This window comes from Bombus bifarius, unplaced genomic scaffold, assembly GCF_011952205.1.
Source record: "Bombus bifarius isolate JDL3187 unplaced genomic scaffold, Bbif_JDL3187 scf7180000008232, whole genome shotgun sequence".
Taxonomy (NCBI): domain Eukaryota; kingdom Metazoa; phylum Arthropoda; class Insecta; order Hymenoptera; family Apidae; genus Bombus; species Bombus bifarius.
In genome coordinates, this window is record NW_022884527.1 from 131156 (window position 1) to 152459 (window position 21304).

The 21304-nt window shown below is 40.2% G+C and overlaps 2 protein-coding genes across 5 annotated transcripts; one reads left to right on the forward strand and one right to left on the reverse strand.

Moving 5' to 3' along the window:
• Positions 1-10306: 10306 nt before the first annotated feature.
• LOC117211384 (serine-rich adhesin for platelets-like) lies at positions 10307-18451 on the forward strand. 2 transcript variants are annotated; one of them, XM_033455192.1, is made up of 8 exons: positions 10520-10539; positions 10711-10907; positions 10995-11201; positions 11268-11525; positions 11607-11654; positions 11733-17806; positions 18016-18135; positions 18204-18451. In XM_033455192.1, exons 1-8 carry the CDS (start codon positions 10520-10522, stop codon positions 18288-18290), a joined length of 7011 nt encoding a protein of 2336 aa, XP_033311083.1. In that variant the 3' UTR covers positions 18291-18451. The 2 variants fall into 2 exon arrangements, with proteins under 2 accessions (XP_033311081.1, XP_033311083.1); XM_033455190.1 differs by having other exon boundaries at positions 10307-10539; positions 18016-18451.
• Positions 18452-18537: 86 nt separating this feature from the next.
• LOC117211385 (nuclear pore complex protein DDB_G0274915-like) lies at positions 18538-21046 on the reverse strand. 3 transcript variants are annotated; one of them, XM_033455194.1, is made up of 6 exons: positions 20871-21045; positions 20740-20785; positions 20496-20667; positions 20330-20416; positions 20030-20264; positions 18538-19927 (listed from the first exon to the last, which is right to left on the reverse strand). In XM_033455194.1, exons 1-6 carry the CDS (start codon positions 20947-20949, stop codon positions 18771-18773), a joined length of 1776 nt encoding a protein of 591 aa, XP_033311085.1. In that variant the 5' UTR covers positions 20950-21045; the 3' UTR covers positions 18538-18770. The 3 variants fall into 3 exon arrangements, with proteins under 3 accessions (XP_033311085.1, XP_033311084.1, XP_033311086.1); XM_033455193.1 differs by having other exon boundaries at positions 18538-20264; positions 20871-21046; XM_033455195.1 differs by having other exon boundaries at positions 18538-20264; positions 20496-20591; positions 20871-20964.
• Positions 21047-21304: the final 258 nt, after the last annotated feature.

Consider the following 21304-nt stretch of genomic DNA (forward strand, 5'->3'; position numbering starts at 1 on the left):
TGACATATTTTTTACTTTACTCGCCGTTGAAAGTATTTTATAGAATATTTAGTGTTTTCAGAAAATCGCTCGAATTTTGTTCGTTTAAGTTCGTATTATGTCCTTATTAAAATGCTAAAATGAATTTATAACTGGCGCGCCGGATAAGTATCCTTGTGTGTGTGTGTGCGTGCATGTGCGTGTGCGTGTGCGTGTAAATATTATGGAGAATTAACGGAAAATTAATTTTGTTACTAGCGACATTTTCATTGAACGCTGAAATTATTTATTTAGGTAATATTCAAAGGATTGATACTTATAGCTGCGGTATTATCGAGTATAGTGCGATGGTAAAATAAAGGAAGACGGAGGATATTACGCAACACGGAGAACGGCTCCTGCGGCACGCGGCTAGCAAGAAATCTGAAACAGCGGGTCGAAGGTTGCGATAGGTTCGCACTTTGCTTTGCGATCGTAAACACGTAACGACACGCGTGTTATGCCGACTGGTGAACACTAGAGGAAAGAGACATCGGATTCGTCACTATTATTAGCTCGTCGTTCTATGCCTCCGTGATTAATCTTTTATCGATAGATGCTCGTTCATTGGATACCTCGAAACGAGTCTTTTCTTTCTTCGCTTCTTAGGGACTTTTGCGGTCCTTGAGAAAAGGAAAAGGAGTTTAAAAAATTGCTTGGAGACCTCTGCTTCTTCCGAAGACTTTTTTATGTTTCAAGTAGCTCGTGAAAAAGAATCGGACATTTTACTTTAGCGAGGAAACACTTAGCTAAAGGTTAAAGATAAAAATTTGGTTTTGTGAAAATTTTCTTATAAAACGAAGATCGATTTCCTTTCGAACAAAGGTCCTTAAGGAATTTCTTTACGTACTGGCGAGTAGAAAATTTCAATCTTTTATGTAAATATAGGCAGTTCATGTAAAAGACTTGAAACGACCGTAAATTGAATTGTCGTGTAGTTATTGTTAAGTTTACCGTTGGCCAGCGATCTTGTACTTGGCTTGGAGTAACAGCGTACGCTAGGAGGCACGTACTCTTGCTTGTCTAACTTTAAACTTCTTCACGTCGAAAATAAACTGTGCGGCTTTTGCCTGGCGTAGTCGCGTTCACGAGCGACACGGCTCTTCCTCTTCGTGGGCGTAAATCCGTCGAAGGAATGCGCGCATAAAATTACGTTAAAATTTTCTTTAACGCCTGTCCGAGCAAGATTTCGTTCGCCGGTCCATCTGTTGGTTCTTGATGGATCGATTCGGCTAATGAGACACGTGTCACAGTTTCCTAACATTGATAGATGCCACATTGGTGAGGATAGGTTGTACGTAATTTCGAATCGAGTGAAATCGAATTTAGATAGTAGACGTAAGTTATGCAACATCTAAATTTCATAGGCCATTTCGTTATTTACTATCTAAGTTTGATAGCATTCCGGTATTATAAAATTTCAGTTTCATAGAATCTTACAGCTTAGAATTAGCTTAGAATTCCATACAGCTTAGATTTTATAGACTTCTAGAACTAGGATCTAAGTTCGTAATAATCTGAGTTTAGTAGGATTTAGTTCGACAAAATCTCAATTTCATATAATCTAAGCTCCGTAAGTTGCACGTATCAGAATTCTTGCAGCTTCTATCTTACTTCAATTCTACTCTATCATCGATACCGAACATCGATGAAGTCTACTCTCAGTTATTCCTAATCCGTAAAATCCGCAGAATCCTTGAAACATCTCTGCCGGTCACGTTTACCTAGAAATAAACTCGCGAACCACGATCTCCAAAGATCGAGACGAACGATGTTGGCATTGTTCAACGTGGATATTTTTGCTCATTCTCCATGTAGAATTACTGGTGCGACGTAGCTCTCCTCTGTAACTAACGTCCTCGGAAAATATCGACGCGATCCACCATACCGACGTATGCATTATTCAAAGATGAAATCCGCATTTAAATGTTTGCCCGTTTAAAATCCTCGCGCTGTACAACCACTTTTATTACATACTGTTCATACAATTCAAAACAGCCGGCCTAAACCATCGTTCTTACCCCGTTTTTTCTTCTCTTTTTCCTCTCGCATCTTCCATTTCCCCTCTGTCTATTCGAACGCGTAGCAAGAACACCATCTTTGACCTGCAATTAAATTCAAGAATATCGTCCCGTTAAATTCTGTTCTTCATATGAAAGGGGACCCCGTGTTCAGAATTGCGATGACCAAGCGAGATAAAAGGTTAATCGAGAGCCTCGTTATCGATAGATCACCCTTGTGTGTGTGCATAGAAGCTCGTCGAACGGCCGTGTGCAAGCCTATGTAGCGTATACACGGCGGAGGACACGCATATAGAGGCACGAGGTCGAGGGCCAACCTACATATTCATCGACAGCGGGACGCTTGCTTCCGCTTTGCCTGTACGCTTCTTACTTTCAAATCACAGTTAATGGTGGCGGCAGTGTGGCGACGTTTTCTTTCGGTTGGCATTCGATTAGCCACGAACCTCATAGCGGAGGTGACGATAGATGATTTCCTCCGGGACTTTCCACGAAACCGATAGGCTACCGTTAGCGGTGCCTTCCGGTCGCTATCCATCGTTTATGGAACTCGATGTTTCAACTGGGGGGACTTGGGCGCTTGTCGAGTGATAACCTTTGCTGCTCTTTGCTAGGGGAAATTATCGGATTATACTTGCGTCTCTGGTAGGATTTATACGTCGATTCGTTCGTTGGATCGTTCGAGATTCTTCTATAATTGTGAGTTTGTGATAGATGATCGATGGAAGGGGAAAATGAAGCCTACCTATTGTGTAATGGAGATTCGCGTGATACACATGTAGAGTAATCTAAATATGGAATGATTTATGCCAGTAGTAGCTAGGGTTATCGTAGATTAGGACTGGTGTAATTTAAATTTAATATAGGATTGACCCAAGGTAGATTAAATATGAGGATATCTACATATGTGTATTTTATATATTTAGATCCGGCGAAATTCAGCTCTAACATTGTTTAGAATATTTTAGAATGTTTGCATCCTACGTGTAAGGCTCGCATAAGGAATCTAAAAGACAGCGCATCGCCATCTACGACCCCACGATTCTTCATCGAATAAACATTTTGAAACGAGTCGCTTCATTCGGTGAACGGACCACAGAGACGAAATCTAATGAAACTCGAAGCCGAACTGAATCTCCTACCACTTTAAATCATAGCAACGTCTAACTACGTCAACGAGCAGATTCCGCGGATCAGTAATCGTTATTCTGGCATAGCAACCGGCCCCGCAGTTCACGCATTCAAGGATTCGATGTCGCGAGGCGGCTGGATATGTGAATCAGGTTTATAAATACATCGACACGAGTAGAAACTCTGTTGGATCGCGAAACCGATTCGTAGAGAGGTTATCGCCGAGTCTTTACCAATCGAACCAGCACAGCGCCGGGGTGTCACGGTTCGCCGCGTAACACCACGTAAACACCCTATCTTTCTTCGTTGCGCGCCGTATTAACGGCCTGATAAAATGTGGAAAGCTTTGCCAACCGTCGCGTTCTAGTAGTGGGGAACCAAGCCACAAGACGATGGAGAACACACGAGCTCTGCTTGCCATACTTCTCGCTATGAATATTCCTTACCTTCTTCTGCTTAAAAATTTGTTTCGATATAACAGAGAATCTTCTACGTCGTTAATCCTGCTGCGTCTTGTTGATCATTTTCGACCACTGCGGCTCTACTCTAATTTAGCTGAAGTATAATGTAGATTGAATGGAACTTAGAATCGAAAGCATTCGTATTCGGTATAACTAAAGTTGAATGCAATCTACTAGATACAATGGAATCTAGACTCCGAGTACTCTAGATTCAATGGTACGTAAGTAAGTATAGTGTAATAATGGTATCAAGCGAACTTTAGATTCACTCATGCCTACATAGGATCAATGCGATCTACGTGGAGGAGATCGTAAGTGAATGGGGTAAAGTAGATCGATGCAGATAGAAATTTGTAAGTGTTCTGGAATGGTAACGGACAGCACGTCGTACTCGTTAGCGGGCAACGAATTTGCATAGAATTTTTACGAGCGACAAGCGAGTTGGACGAATAATATATGGTCTCGTTTTAATCGATACTCGGGAAGCAATAATGCAACAGGTTTTAGAAGATTGTCATTGATTTATATGTCGATTAGTTTGTTCGATTTACGATTATTTGTCAGACGATCGACGCGGAAGAAATTACCTTGCATTTTCCTGACTCGTTTGGGTCTGTATGGTAACATAGTGGGAAGTATTTTAATTCAATACCAGGTATATTCGGAAGAATTCGAACCGACTATAACCCAAACCCGAAAAAAGGAGCCACTCGAGTCGAGAGTAACTCGGTGTGGAAATGAGAAGCTGGTTCGGATAAAGGAATGCGGATCTGATTGATTATTTCTGATGGGTCCAATACAATTGTGAAAATAAGCACACGTATCGACCGAAAGCGTCACATGTACAAATAAAATCATATACGTGTGATGGTGAGCGATAGAGCGTAGCGCTTCCCTTCTCTCTATGCCATCTCCTTACAGTACCCTGGATCTAGCGTAATCTGAATTCCATGTAACCTAAATTGTGATGCAATTTACGTATACGTAGATCCAGGTGGCACAATGTAATTTACGTGGAATGGAGCCTAAGTCCGATGCATTCTAAAAGCAGTGGAATGTAAAATCATCGATCTTTCTTATGTCGAAAGCGGTAGAAAAGTCTCACGATCGTTTACAATCAGAAATCCAGTCGATAGTTCTGAAAGGAGCTGTAGCAGACCGTAGTCGCATTTGTGAGGCTACCTACACGAGCGGCCCCGAGGGACCGACCGGTCTGGCCATATTAGTCCACAGAGGCCACGAGGAGGCTGACGTCACCAAGGGTCGCGTTCTCCTGCTGCGTCGACATAACGTCCTAGATGTTTCTCGTCTATGGTTATGGCACCCCGTGACACACGCTGTCTTACAGTTTTCCAAAGATTTTCTCGATTTTAGTGACCATAGAGACTAGTCACGTTTGAATTGTTCCTTAAGCGGCGAGCAATGAAACATGACTCAATGGGAAGCCTTGTTAAGTATGGTTGACCTCATTTTAATTGGAAGAGTAGGTTAACCATGGAATTCCGTTGGTCTGTCCAAACTAGGAACCGTAAAACGATGTTAAACGTCTTTTATATTTAAAAGAATCATCCTTGAAAATGTTCAACGTTCGTTAAACATAGAAATTTATATAATCGATTGGACGTGGTTGCACGTTCAGGTGTAATTAGGTAAAAGAATATAGAAAGAAATAAGGTACGATTAACTGAATTTTTTGATGAATTGAAGAAGGCGCAAGGTATACAACAGGAAAATTAACCAGCAAATCGAACGGTATTCCGAAGGAACGAACCTCGCCACTAGTGGAATTTCTTCTCGACTTCCGGCTGCTTGCAACAAAGTTACCAAGACGTGACCAGTTGATTAAATCGTCGCCGTTGTCTGGTCTCTTTATGGAAGCGTTTTACGTGTCATCCTCTAATGAGTTTTCGTTAACATTGTTGGGTAAGTTTGAACACTTCGAGGCGATTAGATTCTTCGTTTAATCCTAAAAAAACAGTTTTCAACAATAAGATAACAAGGTACAAACTATCAGAATAGCGAAAATAACTAATTTATAATTTTCTCAGTTAAATTTTATGTACTTGCGTTAGTGCGTTCTTGCGAACTCGAACATCGTTTTAACAAATAAAAAGAAAAAGTAAAAATTAGAAACAAGATATTAGGTTGATGCAATATTGGTCCCTAATGGATTAATCTGGACAAAGAGCGGTGGAGTTCGCTATAGAAATTCCAAACGAGCGCTTTTGCTGGCAAGGCTGTACGACGTTCTACCGATGCACGTGCAGATTTGCACGGATGAAATTCCAACACGGCGAACGTTTATGGGGGGATTGATTGTTTAAACAAGCGTTTAAGCGTTCGCGGAGGTGTCGCAAAATCTCGACTGTGTTCCGTCGAAGGCTGGCCAAGGACGGAGATCGCGACGATTCATGGAAGAGAGAGAAACGAGCAAAGCATATACATTACATATGCAGTTTGGCCGGATAGAGAGAACCTTGTTCATAAAGAACCTTTTGACCTTTGCGGAAGAGTGTCAGGTGAGCTCGTCGTGCATAGAAAAACGTAGCCAGCGTAATTTCCATTTGGTGTCGAGTTTTGCATTACGCTGCAAAAAAACGGACAGAGTCTTATTATATCCACGTGTTCGTCCGGTATTTTCATTTCCTTTGTCCTCGCATTTCCTATTTACATTTTCCCGCGCACTGGTCTAAGACGCTTGGCAACCGACGTGTCTTCGTTCCCTTCGCGAAGAAAGAAGAAAAAGGAGATGGGAAAGAATACAGAGAGCTAGAAAGAGGAAGAAGAAGGTGGAAAGGAAGGTGGTAAGAAAAGTGAGGGATATCGAGCAATGGAGAGGGGAGAATGATAGTATTAATATTAATACGAGGCGGTGAGCGTCAATCGAATTATGTATACGGGCTTGTTTACTCTAGGCCGTGTCTAACGAATCGATTCGTTAAGTCTTGGAAGGTTGCTTGAGAAAGACAACTTTGGCTACGCTCGTTGAACGAACGAAACAGCCCTGATGTTATAACACTTTTGGAATACTTATAACAGACATATGGAAGATTCAAATCTCGTGAATGTAAGTGGCAAAGTTCGATATTCGAATAACAAATACTTTAATGATCTCTATCTGAGTACTTTGTTAAGTACGTTGTCGTGATAGGTGGTAAATAGATGTCGTTCGCGATGAATCTTTGGAGACTTCGATGAAGCGAAACGTGGAATTTCCGCCATTTTGCCCGGTTGGGGGTTGGTCCAGAGGGGATGCTGCGCACATTTACTTCCGTACCATCCGCACAGAGGCAGAGCAATGCTCTGATTGGACCTACATCCCCGGTTTTGGAGGGTTGTTGCTTCCCTCTTCTTTGACCAAAACGCGAACATGGTGTATCCTCCATTTTATACCATAGTAACTGCACACAGATTCTATACAGAATATCCTTCTACAAAGTTCTTTGATATTGCATTGATATCTCTTCTATCTTCCTAGCGACACATTACATAACTTAATCATACCAATCTCTCCTATATCGGAAAAGCAGCTTCCATATGACGTACATTGTCCCCAAGTTATCCTGCCAAATTTCCAATTCATTTCAAATTATCAGTAAATCCCAGTTAATTGTAAAAAGTTAGAAGAATCGATCGACAGGAGAGTCAACAACCTCCTAGTTGAAAATTCTGATAAGAAGGCTTGGAATTAATCGTCGGAGCCTGAACAGGGGCAAACACAGAGATTCGGGGACGACGACTGCGCAGGATTTCTCTCTTGATGCGGCGTGTGTCGCGGTGGCGGTTGGCCAACCCCTTGATGGCAGCGGAGGGTGGCAGAGGGTGCGGTCTCTTGCTCGTAATCAATACCGGTGTCGGCTGGCCTCGCTCCGCCGTTCTCTCGCCACCCACGCGAAATCCTGCAGACACCGGCTGCCACGCCACGAATTTTTCTCCTTGTCGTCACCGACTGTCGCCGCCACCGCCTCCCTTATCGGCTTTTGTCGTCGCGTCATTCCCTTCGCGTCGTCACGGCTTTCTACCCTCTTCCCTCGTGTGCCCAACCGCGGGTCGTTGTCGTGCAACGAAGGAGATACGCTGGTTCGTTTATCTGCTAGTTTCAATTTTTACGAACCAAGTACGTAACGAGAGCGTAAGAAACCGGAGAGTTCAACGTAGGCGAAGGCGCCACTATAAATTCAAGTTTTGAAACATATAGATACCATGAAATCTTGGCACGACCGTATGTAGACGCCGCGGCAATCAAGTTCTTCGCAGAATCTGCCAGCCACCAGAAACTTAGACGCCACCGAGTCTATAATCTCGCTGTCGTTAAAAATTTGTTTAGTAACGTTGCAATGATATCGTGATTCGCCTGCGATGAATTCTATAGCTGGCATCGAACTAATCGATCGCTCAGGGCCGTCGAAGAACACTCTCGCTACTTACCATTCTCTCTTCTATTTCTTCTTTGTTGTTCTATACGATCGTTGCCTATGCAATCATCCAAAGAAAGAACACGTGTAACGTACATATATATATATGTTTAGATGTAAGATTTAGCGCAGTTAAATTGTCGTATAAATATAACGGATAAAGTTAGTCAGCGAGAAATAAGAGAAACGCGAACGAGCCACGGACGTTGATTCTCCTCGGGGGCGCTTCCTGAAAGGCGAGCCGTTAATCGTATAAATGATTCTCACGGGAGCATCGTAATTATACCGCGGCACATTCCTTGGCCACGGCTCCGGAGGCAGCAAACGTAAACGTAGATGCGTGAGAGTGCGTACATGCGAAACTCGGCCGCGTGTTGCTTAAATCATTAATTAGTGCCGCACGCGCTACGCTGCACTGTTGAAAACTAGAGTTTCGCACGGGGCTGCGCGTATAAATGCTGCCGCGATGATTAACTGTTGAATAATCGCGCGATTCTTCGCTGTTAACTGTACATATTCCGCTTGGAAATCCAACATTTAATATCTTATCCTGATTTCAACCGCGTCTAAACGCACGAGTTCGATGTAAATCACGTCCTGTTTTCTCCTATTCTCGCCTCCACCGAACGGGAGGAAAGTCTTTTAGCTAGCTAGTTGACTAGTTTGAATCGATTAATCTAACGAAGTTTTCATATTCATTACTATTTAAACGCTAGAAATAGAAATTAATGTATACTCTATCACACGATACTTCGGATCTTGGCTGGTATATAGTCGCTAGTAAATTATAATTTTCAAGGATTACTGTGCAACATCGTAGAAAGTGTTTTGACGCAAGCAGTTAAAGCTGAGACGATACGTTCGGTATTCACGTGTAAGAAGTTCTATTTTCGAAAATACCAGAATTGCGAATCAGACCCTGTTCGTCTTCCCTAAATTTTGACCGTGTGATTTTTTTCACTGTCTTCACTTCGCTCGTTGGACAGATTATAGTTACTTTCTCGAATAAACGCAAGCGCATATACACGATGAAGGTAACGGTAATGGCGTCCAAATTTCTAACGAGTCATGCCATACCTCTTTACAGTTCACAAGGATGCAGCGTAGGCACGCTTACAATCGTCGACGTTACTCTCCCTCTGGTGAATCTTTCGTTTTCTTTTTATTCCTCGCGCTAAATGCGTATTCTGTTTATTCCTTACGAGTAGGAGTTAATTTTATTGTAAACAGGCTGACAGTGAAATATGCAGCAGTGCGGCGTTGCCAAATAAACGGCGCACACAGAAAACGCTCGAAATCCCGCAGCAAACGTTTCGGATGAAAGTGGAAAAAATATGTCGCGGCGTGTTGGAGTACGGCCTCTGGGTATTTTCGCTGTCGAGTCTGCAGAATTCCTGTCTTGAAATTTTCGAAATACATATTCACGCCGCCATGTTGGATATAGAAACGACCGAAGCGCTATATCGCGAGAATCGTGCTTTACCAACAGCGCAAAAATTATTTCTCTCACATGTATCTGGCCTCATCTTATGTATTATGAAGTATCTCTTTATTTTTACTCTTTTTTTATCACGGCTACTTTTTATTCCGTATAATATTCGCACTTGTCATCGGCGATTTCTATTAATGCCGGTTTCAAGGCGTTCTCTCTCTCTCTCTCTCTCACTCTCTCTCTCTCACTCTCTCTCTTGTGTTGACATTCGAATGCATTTCGCATAGTGGCTACGTATGACTCTGCTTCGACGCATCTCTGTAACTATATTCCACCGTCCGGCGATCATACCACGCTTCATTGAGATTGCACAATCTGCTGGCGCCTCCCGTTAACAAAATATCGGGTTGATGAGAATGCACTTATATTTCGTAGGCTACTGATCTGCCCTAATGAAAAACTATTCGTTGATTGACTAAATTAAGAGGATTAAAGGAATTTTTATCGAAGATCTCATTTCAAGGATTGGGGAAGGAATTACATTTGATTATCCAACAGAACACATTAACAATTGCATGTTTTATATAGAAAGAATTATGTTCATACAATGAACTTTTGATCTATACATGCATATACATCACACATATTTTAAGAGCCTCTAAGAATAGATTTTGTGCGATTTTATCGACTGCAACGTTTTGAACATACAAAGATAAAGTAGAGATCTGACGAATTTTCTTAATATACGTATATTGATAAAAAAAGTGTAGTGATACCTACTATAATGACACCTGATAAAGGCAGTGAAAAGAGCGTGAAAGGAAATCGATAGAGGGCGGGCAGGTTCAAATGATTGTCGTGACATTCGGGACCTGTCGGCAGAGTTTTTATTTCGCGTATTCCGCGATCGAGGCAATTGAAGGGTCGAAATGTCAGAAATTCGACGGGAATCTACGAATGTTTGTAATGTCAGTTACAAGTGACGCATTAGCGCTTCCCGCGGCGCGTTCTTCACGCGAAACGATGCCAACAGGATAAATTATGCCTCGAAAAGAGAACACGTAAGTGTCTATTAGCCAGCTTCTAACCTCGACCACTTTTATTACCAAGATTACTCCCCTTCTCTTTGCGTCTTTTTCTCTGGAACAAGAACGAACAAACGTAAAAAATAAATTAAAAAATAAAAAGTAAAAAAACTAATGGTCCGCTCGTTAACGTGGACATCTTCTCAGCAAAGCGAAAACATGGGAGCGAGACAGAAGAAAACGTATGAACGCTTACTTCAAAACTCTGGCAGACCTTTTGCCCCCGCATCAGGAGGGTCGCAAACGCAACAAGGTCGACATCCTGATTCACGCATCGAAGTATATCAAAGACCTCCATAGCCGTACAGAGGAGTTGTTTTCTGCTCATGCTTCTGAAGCGCATAGTAAGCAAATTTTTTGACGATAACTGTAACTTGTTTGTGGTTGAGATTATCTTTTTTCATATTTTTATCATATATTTTTGATGATAGAGGAGGAATTGGCTCGTCTGAAAAAACTTGTAACTCAGCTTTTCTCTCGTACTCAACTATTATCTACTCTTCTACGAGATGCTGGTATCTCTGTGCCAGCAGAGCCAGCCCTTGAAAAGATATCTCCCCTGAAATGGTCGAATAAAATTAATGTAGAGGATGCAGAAAAGTATTTCAGCAAAACGGAAGAAGTTACGAATAATAAAGGTAATATTTGTAAATGAGAAATAATTTTTTTGGGTTTAGGTGTTTGTAAAATATATTTGATTTCAGTGAAGAATTCTGAATGCAAAAGGGAGAAGTCTGCAGAACTCAAAGTGCCTTCTAAGAGAAAACCAGTTACTTCTTCTCATTCGTCTAGTAAAAAATCAATCGAAAATAGCGATATTTCTAAGGATGTGAATAGTTGTTCCTTAGAGAATCAAGAGAATCAAGTAAATTCTGCAAACAGCAATGATGATAATTCAGAGGCTACAAGTAATGCATCAGATACAAGATCCAAAGAACCAGAATGTTGTCAAACGAACACAAGTAAACATTTCTACTTAACTCTAGTTTTACAACTTGTTTCAGATAATGAAAGTATGTACTTCTTACTATTTTGTTAATTAGGTTGTGACATAGCAGTCAATTGTCCAGTAAATAGCAAAACTAATGATGGTAGGTATAGAAAATATAATTACACATCAAAGTTTCTCTTACCAATTTATCATATATAATTATAAAATACTGTTTTAGCATTGCAAAAAGTAGAATCTCAAAAAAAGGTAAAAAGGAAATCGAAGAAAAAGGAGGAGAAAAAATCATTGACGCAGTGTATAAATAATTCCGTGACTAGTTTGACCCCAAATACCCTCATATTATCTGGTGGTAAATTAATGCCCTTGGTAACTCCAATGACGTCGAACATAATTGTAAATACTCAGCAACAACCAGCGAATCCCATAATCCTCGGTAACAGTCAGCAAAATCAGATGATTGTGATGCAACCTTTGACAAATCGTGTACAAAACCCGGTTGTTTCCATTTGCAATCAAGCTGTAATTAATACGGTTCAGAAAGTTACGCTCAATACGGTCCCTAGTATTCACACGAAAATGGTAGTGGATTCACAAAATTGGACATCCAATGTGAAGAACATAATCAATGCAACAAAGATAGGTGGCCACAAAGGCATTTTGCCTAAGGGTAAGGAGATTACGGAAACAACGATGACATATAAAGTTCCTATTCCGGCGGTTCATAAGGAAAAAGCAGAAAAATATAAAGAACATGGATCTAAGAAGGAGATGGAAGTTAGACTGAAGGCCAACAAAAGTCACAGTAAGAGTTCTAAAAATCAACAGCCTACAGAAACCGTTGAAGAAAAGAATGAAAAAGAGAAAGTCACAAAAAATATTGAAGACGCAAATTCTGTGCAGAAAACTGTACTTAAACGTTCTGCAAGCACAGAAGCTGGATGTGTGGATGAACCTAGTGATAAAAAACGAAAAACGGATGAAAACCGTGAACACAACTCAGCGAGTACGGTATCTATACCGAAGTCGGATTTTGCTGTCACTTGTAAATCTATTGAAAGTTTGAAACATGTTATAGAAAAGATAGGTGAAGAAACGAATGAAGAACAAGATAAAAGTAATTCCCTGAATGATTCTGAAGAAAATACAGAAACGAACGTAGAATGTTCCGTTTTGTTAAGTACCAGTGGTACCAACCAGGAGGATATTTCTGACTCTTCAAAATCAGCGGAGGTTCTGACAGCGGATAGCATCCATTGTAAGACAAAAGGATGTCGAGATGCATCAGTTTCGCATACAACATCCCCAGTCACTTTCTCGGATGAACACTTAAAATCTTCCAATGAAAATGTTTCAGTTTCACCTGAAACTGATTTTAACATTACCATAAACAGTACACTGGAAAAGTCAAGCAACAATATCAGTTGCTCTGATTCTAAATCAACTTTGACAGAAGTAGCAAAAACGGTTGAAAATCCTGTGGCTAAAAAGATGAAAGATGTTTGTAATCTTGATACAGAATTTGACAACCTCTTACAGGTGGCACCAAAAGAGCCAGAGGTTGTTGAGGGAACGACAACTAATTTAGAAAGTAATAAAATTATTTTAAATCTAGATACAAATACCACAACAACTTTGAAACCAGAAACAAGTACTGCAGTTCAAACTCCAGATATCACAACGCCGTCATCGTCATTGCTTCCGGTTAATATAGTGGAGGACGAATCCAAGATAGCAAAAACATCAAAGGATGAAGTATCAAAATCGTCACTATCATATAACACGGAGAATACTTTTGTACCTATTGGTAATAGAGCCGATGGTCTTCATTCTGATCTTTCAAATGATATATTTGCATCTCTTCAAGTTCCTTCCAGCTCTCACAATCCAGAATCTATATCTCCTACAGCAGCATTTTTAATGGCTTTCCCATTAGTGTCTTCGCTAAATGGTAAAACAGAAGTCTTAGAGGAGGAAATGAAAGAGGATTTCAAATATCATAGTCAAACGCCACCCATGCTTCTACAGATCGGGGCAATGGAACCTAATAGTTTTAAGCTAAAGGCAGCATCACCACCTCATTCCACCGTAGAAAAACGTCTAAAAGAAACATGCGAAGAAAAAAAGACTATAAATCCTCCCGTGAGCGAGACAGTGTCACCAAACATGATGGTGGAATGTACTACAACTGCGAAAGCCTTGCCCAAAGTTATAAACGACGAACCTCTCAGGGAACCTTATAAAATTGTTGTAGAAAAGTCTACAACTTCTAGTTCTTTCTCCAATGCGACTATGTATTCTATTTCAAATGCTTCAGGTACTACTTCAGTTATCAATACTTCAGAAACGGGAGAAAATTGTCAGAACCAACTCACAACAAATTTGAGAAATGCAATCACAAATACTACTAATGAAAATGTTGCTGTTTCTCAGATTAATACAGTCTCTATTTCAAATAAATCAGATCCAACTAATTGTCCTGTACAGGCATCAACCTGTGACACTAATGTTCGATATAGCACTTCTCAGGATTTTTTATCGAGTTACTCGACGATCGTTGAGAACAATTTGACCACTTTGCAACAGAATGCAAATTCTTGTACCAGTTCGGCAATTCAAGAAACGAATGCATCTGGTTTGACTCAAAATGTCGTTCCAGATGTGTCGCAGGCACCACCTCTAGTTTCACATTTGACTAATACTAACACAACAACAAATACTTCGTCCCTGCCTTTACAAACATTGCAAATGGAATATACTTCTCATATGAAGGATAAAGAATCTCACAGTTCCCGTGTTGCTTACGGAGTTCATGGCAAGGATCCTCTAGTAGATTCTAACATAGTTACCAATAATCGTTTGAACTATACTGGCCATATAGACAGAGTTCTTCCCACTCCTTCTCAGAATATCCAGCAAGAGTATTCAATGCGATCTAAAGAAGCGACTCTACCAATTCTCCCTTCACAACCCATGCAGACTGTCTATGAATCACAACCTAAAGATAGTCACGTTCTAACTACTCAACAAAATGTTCATCAGAATTACACTTCAGTTCATGAGAAAGATCATATTATTCAGAACTCTCACAATGATTACACCATTGATCAGAATAAAAATCTGCCTCGAAAGGATTCGTATTCGACAGGGAGTAGTAACGCAACCACGTCGAACAGGAATCCGAGTTACCCTTCGAAAGATTCGATATCAAACTCATCCGAGGATCATTTCCAACGCAGTTATACGAAGATAAACAAGGAGTCTGATTCTTCGGGCACCAATGTCGTGAATCAGGATCAAAAATTGAACGATGTTTTGAGATCAAAAGCTCAGGAACCACAAGGTCATAGACGTGATACTAATTATAATTCTTCAAAAAAGATGGATGTCGATCCGTTTGCTCAAACATTTTCCTATGGAGTGAAAGAATCTATGAGCACCCAGGCCGAGCAGAGTGTTTTGAATCAGAACACCGACAATATATATCAAAGTAAAAGGGACGAGACTCAAAATTATTCTACTTATTCTAACAAAGATACAAAGAAGATCAACACTAGTTCTTCTAATAATATAAGCAACAAACCTCTCATTCAGAATACTCCTGTTACACGTTACTCGCAACAACCGACGTCGTTCGTGGCTACGTCCAACTATGAGCAGAGTACGGTTACTGAAAATCATGCAAAGTCAACAACCACCGTTGCTCATAATTCCTCCAATTTCAGCATTTTGTCTTGGACGACTTTTTCTCCTGTAGGCGGAGGGAATAATAATAATCTGGTACAATTTGAGCAGGGACCAAGTCAAACTGATAATACCGAGGCAAAAACGATATGTGAGAATTATAGTTATGTTCCCCTCCATAAAGAAAATCCAAATTTCTCCAACGTGTTGACGAACGATGTTTTTTCTGTGAATTCTACTATGGCTAATATGGACAAATCAAGAATGAAATCGGGAATGGAAACACAAAAACAGTCCTTTGTGGATCCTTCTAAAACCAGGAATATTCAGACCAATGTTCCACCATCTAGTAAGCAAAATCGTATGCAGAATCAAACTTCTTCCAACAACAATGATTACAACAAATTTAGCACGGAAAACAAAAACAAGTCTAAGTATGGAATGGAATCAGAGTATATTCAAAACGAATATTCTGGTATGGAGCAACAATCACAACAGCAACAGCCACATGGACCAAAGAATCATCAATCTATGGCAGCGAAGCAGGACAAGACAATCTATCCAATGTCTAACTATGACTCTCAAGTAAACTTTGATTTGTCCGAAGTTAGCGCGCAAATGAAGTACCCTGTTGAGACTTATACAAGTTCGAATTTCAAATATCCTGACAAATCTCAGCAGCAAAGTCAAAATAAATATCAACCTTTGGTCCAAGGACAGGTCCCATCTCTTCAACATGACAGCGGTACTTACAATAACGATGGGAAACATGGACAGCAACAAAGTACAACAAAGTCGAAAGGAAACCAGCAACAACACGCAATTAGAGCGCCTGTAAATTGGATGATGACCCCAGAGATTAAACATAATGCCAATATTGCCGATATTATTTTACCACCTATTGGAAAGGAGCTAGAATTTTGTCAGAACAATCTGTTTGCTCAAACACCATCCTACAATCAAGGAACAGCGAATCAATTTTATAACAATTACGATGTCGCAGCTCATAGTTTTTCTAATTTACCGGTCTTGCAGAGCGAGCCAAAAAGAACCTCAGAAGTGTTCTATTCCGAGGAACAACCATTCCCCTGGTCTCCCACGAAAACAAGCATTCATGTTGAACAAGCTCAACCAGTCAAGGGTATAGATCAGCATATCGTACCCTCCAGTCTTCCAACGTTGGTCGGTGATCTAGATTTAGGTACCAATATACCCGAGAAGCAGAATTTCTTATTTGGGCAAGTACCTTCGAGAGTACCTTCTGATCAGAGTAAAGATTCCATCAAGGATAAAGAAGGAAATGTTGTGGGACGTGATTTTCATACTGTGTTGAATAATCAGACGGTCCAGCATCCAACAGCTGGATCCTCTTTCCTTTCAGTGAGTCAATTGGTGGAACACGAGAAAGCTGAAAAATCTCATCAGCAACACCATCAACAGCACCATCACCACCATCACCACCATCATCATCATGCTCATCAGCATCAACAACAACAACAACAACAACAGGCGAGGAAGCATCAAAGGAAAAGCAATACTAGTCCTAGAGGAAACAGTAAAAGGCAGTTGGATATCCGCAAACAAGGATCAGGTAATGATCAACTACATCAAAGACACGAGGAGCAAAAATCGTCCGGGCACACCTTTCCTGAACAAGGATACCAACAGCAACAGCAGCAACAACAGCAAAAGTATCAACAGAATAACGTTCATTGGAGGAACAGGAATTGTAAGAGCAATTACACAGCCGAGGCACTGATAGGGACTAATAGTAGCGTACATGACACAAACCAAGACAAACATGCTTCGATTAAGTTCTCCACAAATTATTCGCAGAACAAGTTTCAAACAAGCCTGCCCACTGCGGATGCAGTCATGCCCCTTAATTATTTCTCAAATGCGGATGATGGAAGTGGTTATGGGCAAATGGTGAACCAGAACTTTAATTCGTATACATACTCTTCTAACGCTAATATTTATCCCACTTCGAATTTTATAACCAGTATATCAAACACACCTACCAGTTACATGATGCCATTGCACGATAACACTGACTATATGGAAACGAATGCCTTCTTGTTGTCAAATGTGACTGTTACCTCAACTACCACCTCTTCATCCTCGTCTACCGTGACAACCTCGACTTCAAACGTGAATACGAACGTAAAGAACCATCAACACTATGGAAAGCAGCAAAATTGTGATAAAAGGCCATATCCTACGAACGCAAAGAAAGCAAAAAGAAAAGCTCTCGATGGAACCATGCAAAACTTAGAGTTTCCTTTGTCTGGTATCAATTCACCCCTAGAGGATTATCATCACTCTACTACATTTTTACCGCCGCCACCGCCGCCACACGCTAGCCCTCTTTATCAGAATCACACACAGACAAATGTATATACCAAAGCGGTAAATGGTCTACCACCGCCACCACCTGTGGCTGGTCCTCAGGGTGTACCTGCAGTAGCAACAGCTGGGTTTCCAATGAATCCAAACATGCCAAGAGGAGGCATCGTTGCCGGCAATCATATGACTATGAGCCATCATCCTTCTGGCACGAGTTTAACCAACTTCAATTTAAGTACCATTTTCCCAGAGATGAATGACAAAGTATGTGGACCTTTTGTTCACTCTAATCCTTTGTTCTCAAATTGTCCATAAAATGATGCCCTATCGATAATATTAAACTCGCAATCAAGGGAGGGTACCCTTTAAAATGATTGAAGGTGAGAAATAAAAAGATGAGTACAAAGGATTAGAATTGATGTTTTACCGCTTAGATAACGGCACATTGGATAACTGTTTAGCTTATTTGTTAGATCACTGGATATAAACCACCAAACGGTATACCACCTGGCTTGTCGCAGCCGCCAAATCAGTCTGCAACTTATGCACAGAGGACTAATTATACAACGAATCCTCTCTGCCATTTACCACAGGTTTGTTTAATAACCAAAGAATTTAGTATTCCCTGTGAGCTAAAATTAAACAGGAGCGTTGTCTTCAGGTGTCGGAAGAAAGTCAATTTGGTAATAGCGTTCCTCCTCCTCCTCCTCCACCTCCTCCTGGAGTGATTCATTACAAGAATGTATGATAATGTAAGTATGAATGTAGTGTAGTGTATCATACTTACATTATCATTACGACAATGTATGGATGATGATGTAAGTATGAGAAATTACACATTAATCATTCTATTATTGTATATATGTAAATAATCGTGTAATTGATTAAATTAAAAGAGGTTGATATATATTTGCGATATGTTTGATTTTGTATTACATTATAAGGTTAGTGATGAATGATATTAAAAATGAGTTTACAAATAACTTGTACCAACGCAAATTTTGCATCTTATTGTATATTTTGTTACAATTTGAAAACGTTGTCAAGTTTATTTCACATTAGTTCGTTAAAAGAGGATTTCATCGAATTTTATATAAAAATTGACACACTGTTGGTAAATATATATTATTTATTACTACAATCTTGTGATTTATCTCAATTATAAAGGAATAATATAGGAAACCAGTATCACAGCGTATATTCCTAGCTAAACCACTTTCACGCTGCATTATCTAATGTCTTTGGTAGGCGGCTTCAGCGGAATCTTTCCAAAAATAAATTTCTCCGCCATGTACATGTTCTTCTCGTCGTCTGTTAGTTGATTGTCTAACGAATAAATATTGTCGTCAATAACGATTGCCGTCAGCGTTACTCCGAATGTCGATTTTCCAAACGGTCCGTCCGTAGACGTAGCAGTACTAGAAGTTTGATTTTGTGCAAAAGTACCAAATGGAGAAGTAATTTGTTGTTGCTGGGGTGTAAACGAATTTGTGGTTGTAGCTGTAGATGTAACGCCCGTAGGACTAAACGGTGAGCTCGTTATATCGCTAAATATCGTCGATGTGAAAGGAGAAGTGGTGGTACTAGGTGTACCAAAAGTAACTCCGGTATTTGTAGTACCAAACGGTGTGCTAGAGGAAGTAGCTGTAGTAGCAAAAGTTTTACCCGCAGTTTCCGTAGCCATCCCAAACGTAGGCTTCGAGAAGGCTGCCGTACTGGTGGTTTCAAATTGCGAGGCTGCGGTAGCGAAAGGACTCGTAGTCGTTGAAGGTGTTGCGCTAAATGGCGAAGCACTGGAAGTGGCCATAGAGGGTGTGGTACCCTGAGCATTTCCAAATAGATTTACGGAAGATGTAGAAGTGGTAACGCCAAAAGCGGTTGTAGGCTGTGCCGAACTGAAGGCAGGTGTTGTGGTACTGGACCCGCCGAAAATACTACCAGAATTTCCAAATGCCGGTTTCTCGCCAAATATCGAACTGGGATTGTTTCCAAAAGTTGAAGCACCAAATACTGGTGCTCCCCCAAATGCAGGTGTTTCAGACTGCGAGAATATGCCTGAACTGAAGGTTCCGGTGGACGGAGTCGATCCGAAGATAGAGTTAGTTGTCTGTAAATTTGAAGAGCCGCCAAACGGATTAGCAGTAGAAGTTTTAGCTCCGGCAAATACAGAAGCGTTAGATTGAGAAGAAGTTCCACTGAATAAAGAGGGAGAAGATGTTGCTCCGCTATTGAATACTGATATGGGCGCCTGGGACGTTTCATGCCTGGCGAAAACATTGTTCACTGGATTGCTGGTTCCAAATATGCTAGGCTGCCCGAAAACGGGTTGGGAAGCTCCACCGCCAAAAATCGAGCCAGACGATCCAAAAGTCTGCGTGTTTTGTCCTGCATTAAATGTAGAAGTGTTTGTAATCCCACCAAATACAGTATTAGTGCTGGTACCACCACCAAACACTCCTAAATTACTGCCAAAAGTTGGTGTACTACCAAATACAGAATTTGAAGTTGTAGGTGTTCTCCCAAAGATTGATGTATTGCTGGTAGGCGGGAAACCACCGCTGAATGGATTGCTCTGAGTTCCAAATGTCTTGTTTCCAAATACATTGGAGGATGGAGTACTGCTTGGAAGTCCAAGTTGAGGAGTTGCAAAAGCAAAACTAGAGGATTTCCCAGATGTATTATCATTCCTGGCATTCTTGTGTCCTGTACCTAGAATCTCTTTCTAGAAGATAAAAATACTTTAAATTACATTTATAACGACCAATATCAACTTTTTATGATGCGTACAAGCTTAGTTAGTGTTTCGCGGGTAGGATTCTTGAAAGCTTCTCTTTTTGCCTTCATATCTGTACACAGTTGTTGGAAATGTAATTTCTGAAAGAAATATAAAAACATAGATATATTGAAAGAATTCATAACTTTATAACAAACAGAAATTATTATGTATACTAACTGCCTGATCTACCATCCCATTATTTTGAGCTTGGTACATCTCCCATCGAACTTCTTCCGGAGACAAATCTTCCATGCCAGGAATACACGGTTTGTCCTTAAATGGTGCAAAACATGATAGTAACCATTGTCTTCCTCTTTCTGCATTGAGCATTTCTTTTGCAACCAACACCCTTGATTTACGATAAAAATTAAATTAATTCCATACTTTGGCATTCTTTGTTGAATAATTTTATAATACTTACGCAATATATTCATCCTCATTGTAAGAGTCAACTTTGTTATTACCTCCTATAGAACGAACGATGTTTAAAATGTTTAAACATCAAAGAGAGAAAAATATAACTTTCTGTACTATATAAACTTTATATCTTACCAAAAGTATTTATATGTTCGAATTGACAATATTGTCCAAATCGACAATTTCCTTGTCGATAGTATTTACAAACAACCATCTTGCATGTGATTCAATCCGTTTAATCTTATTGTGTATTTCTTGTCATATCGATAATTCTATTCACTTATGCACGCACACAAATCTAATGTAGGTCCTGTGATCTACACTAGAGGACGTGATTATTTCGATTCAACCTGCGAACTTAGATTCTGATTTTATAAAACCTAGCTTTCTACATGATACAGGTTTATCAATCTTCGGAGACAAATATTCAAATGTAAAACGTTAATTTCTATAATTCTGGTTTATTTTTTATAATTTAAAGTATTTATCTTTTAAATATAGTAACTTTTATAGTGGACCACGTGGTTGATCAGTTACAATTAGTTCTGGTTACAATCAGTTAGAGCTTT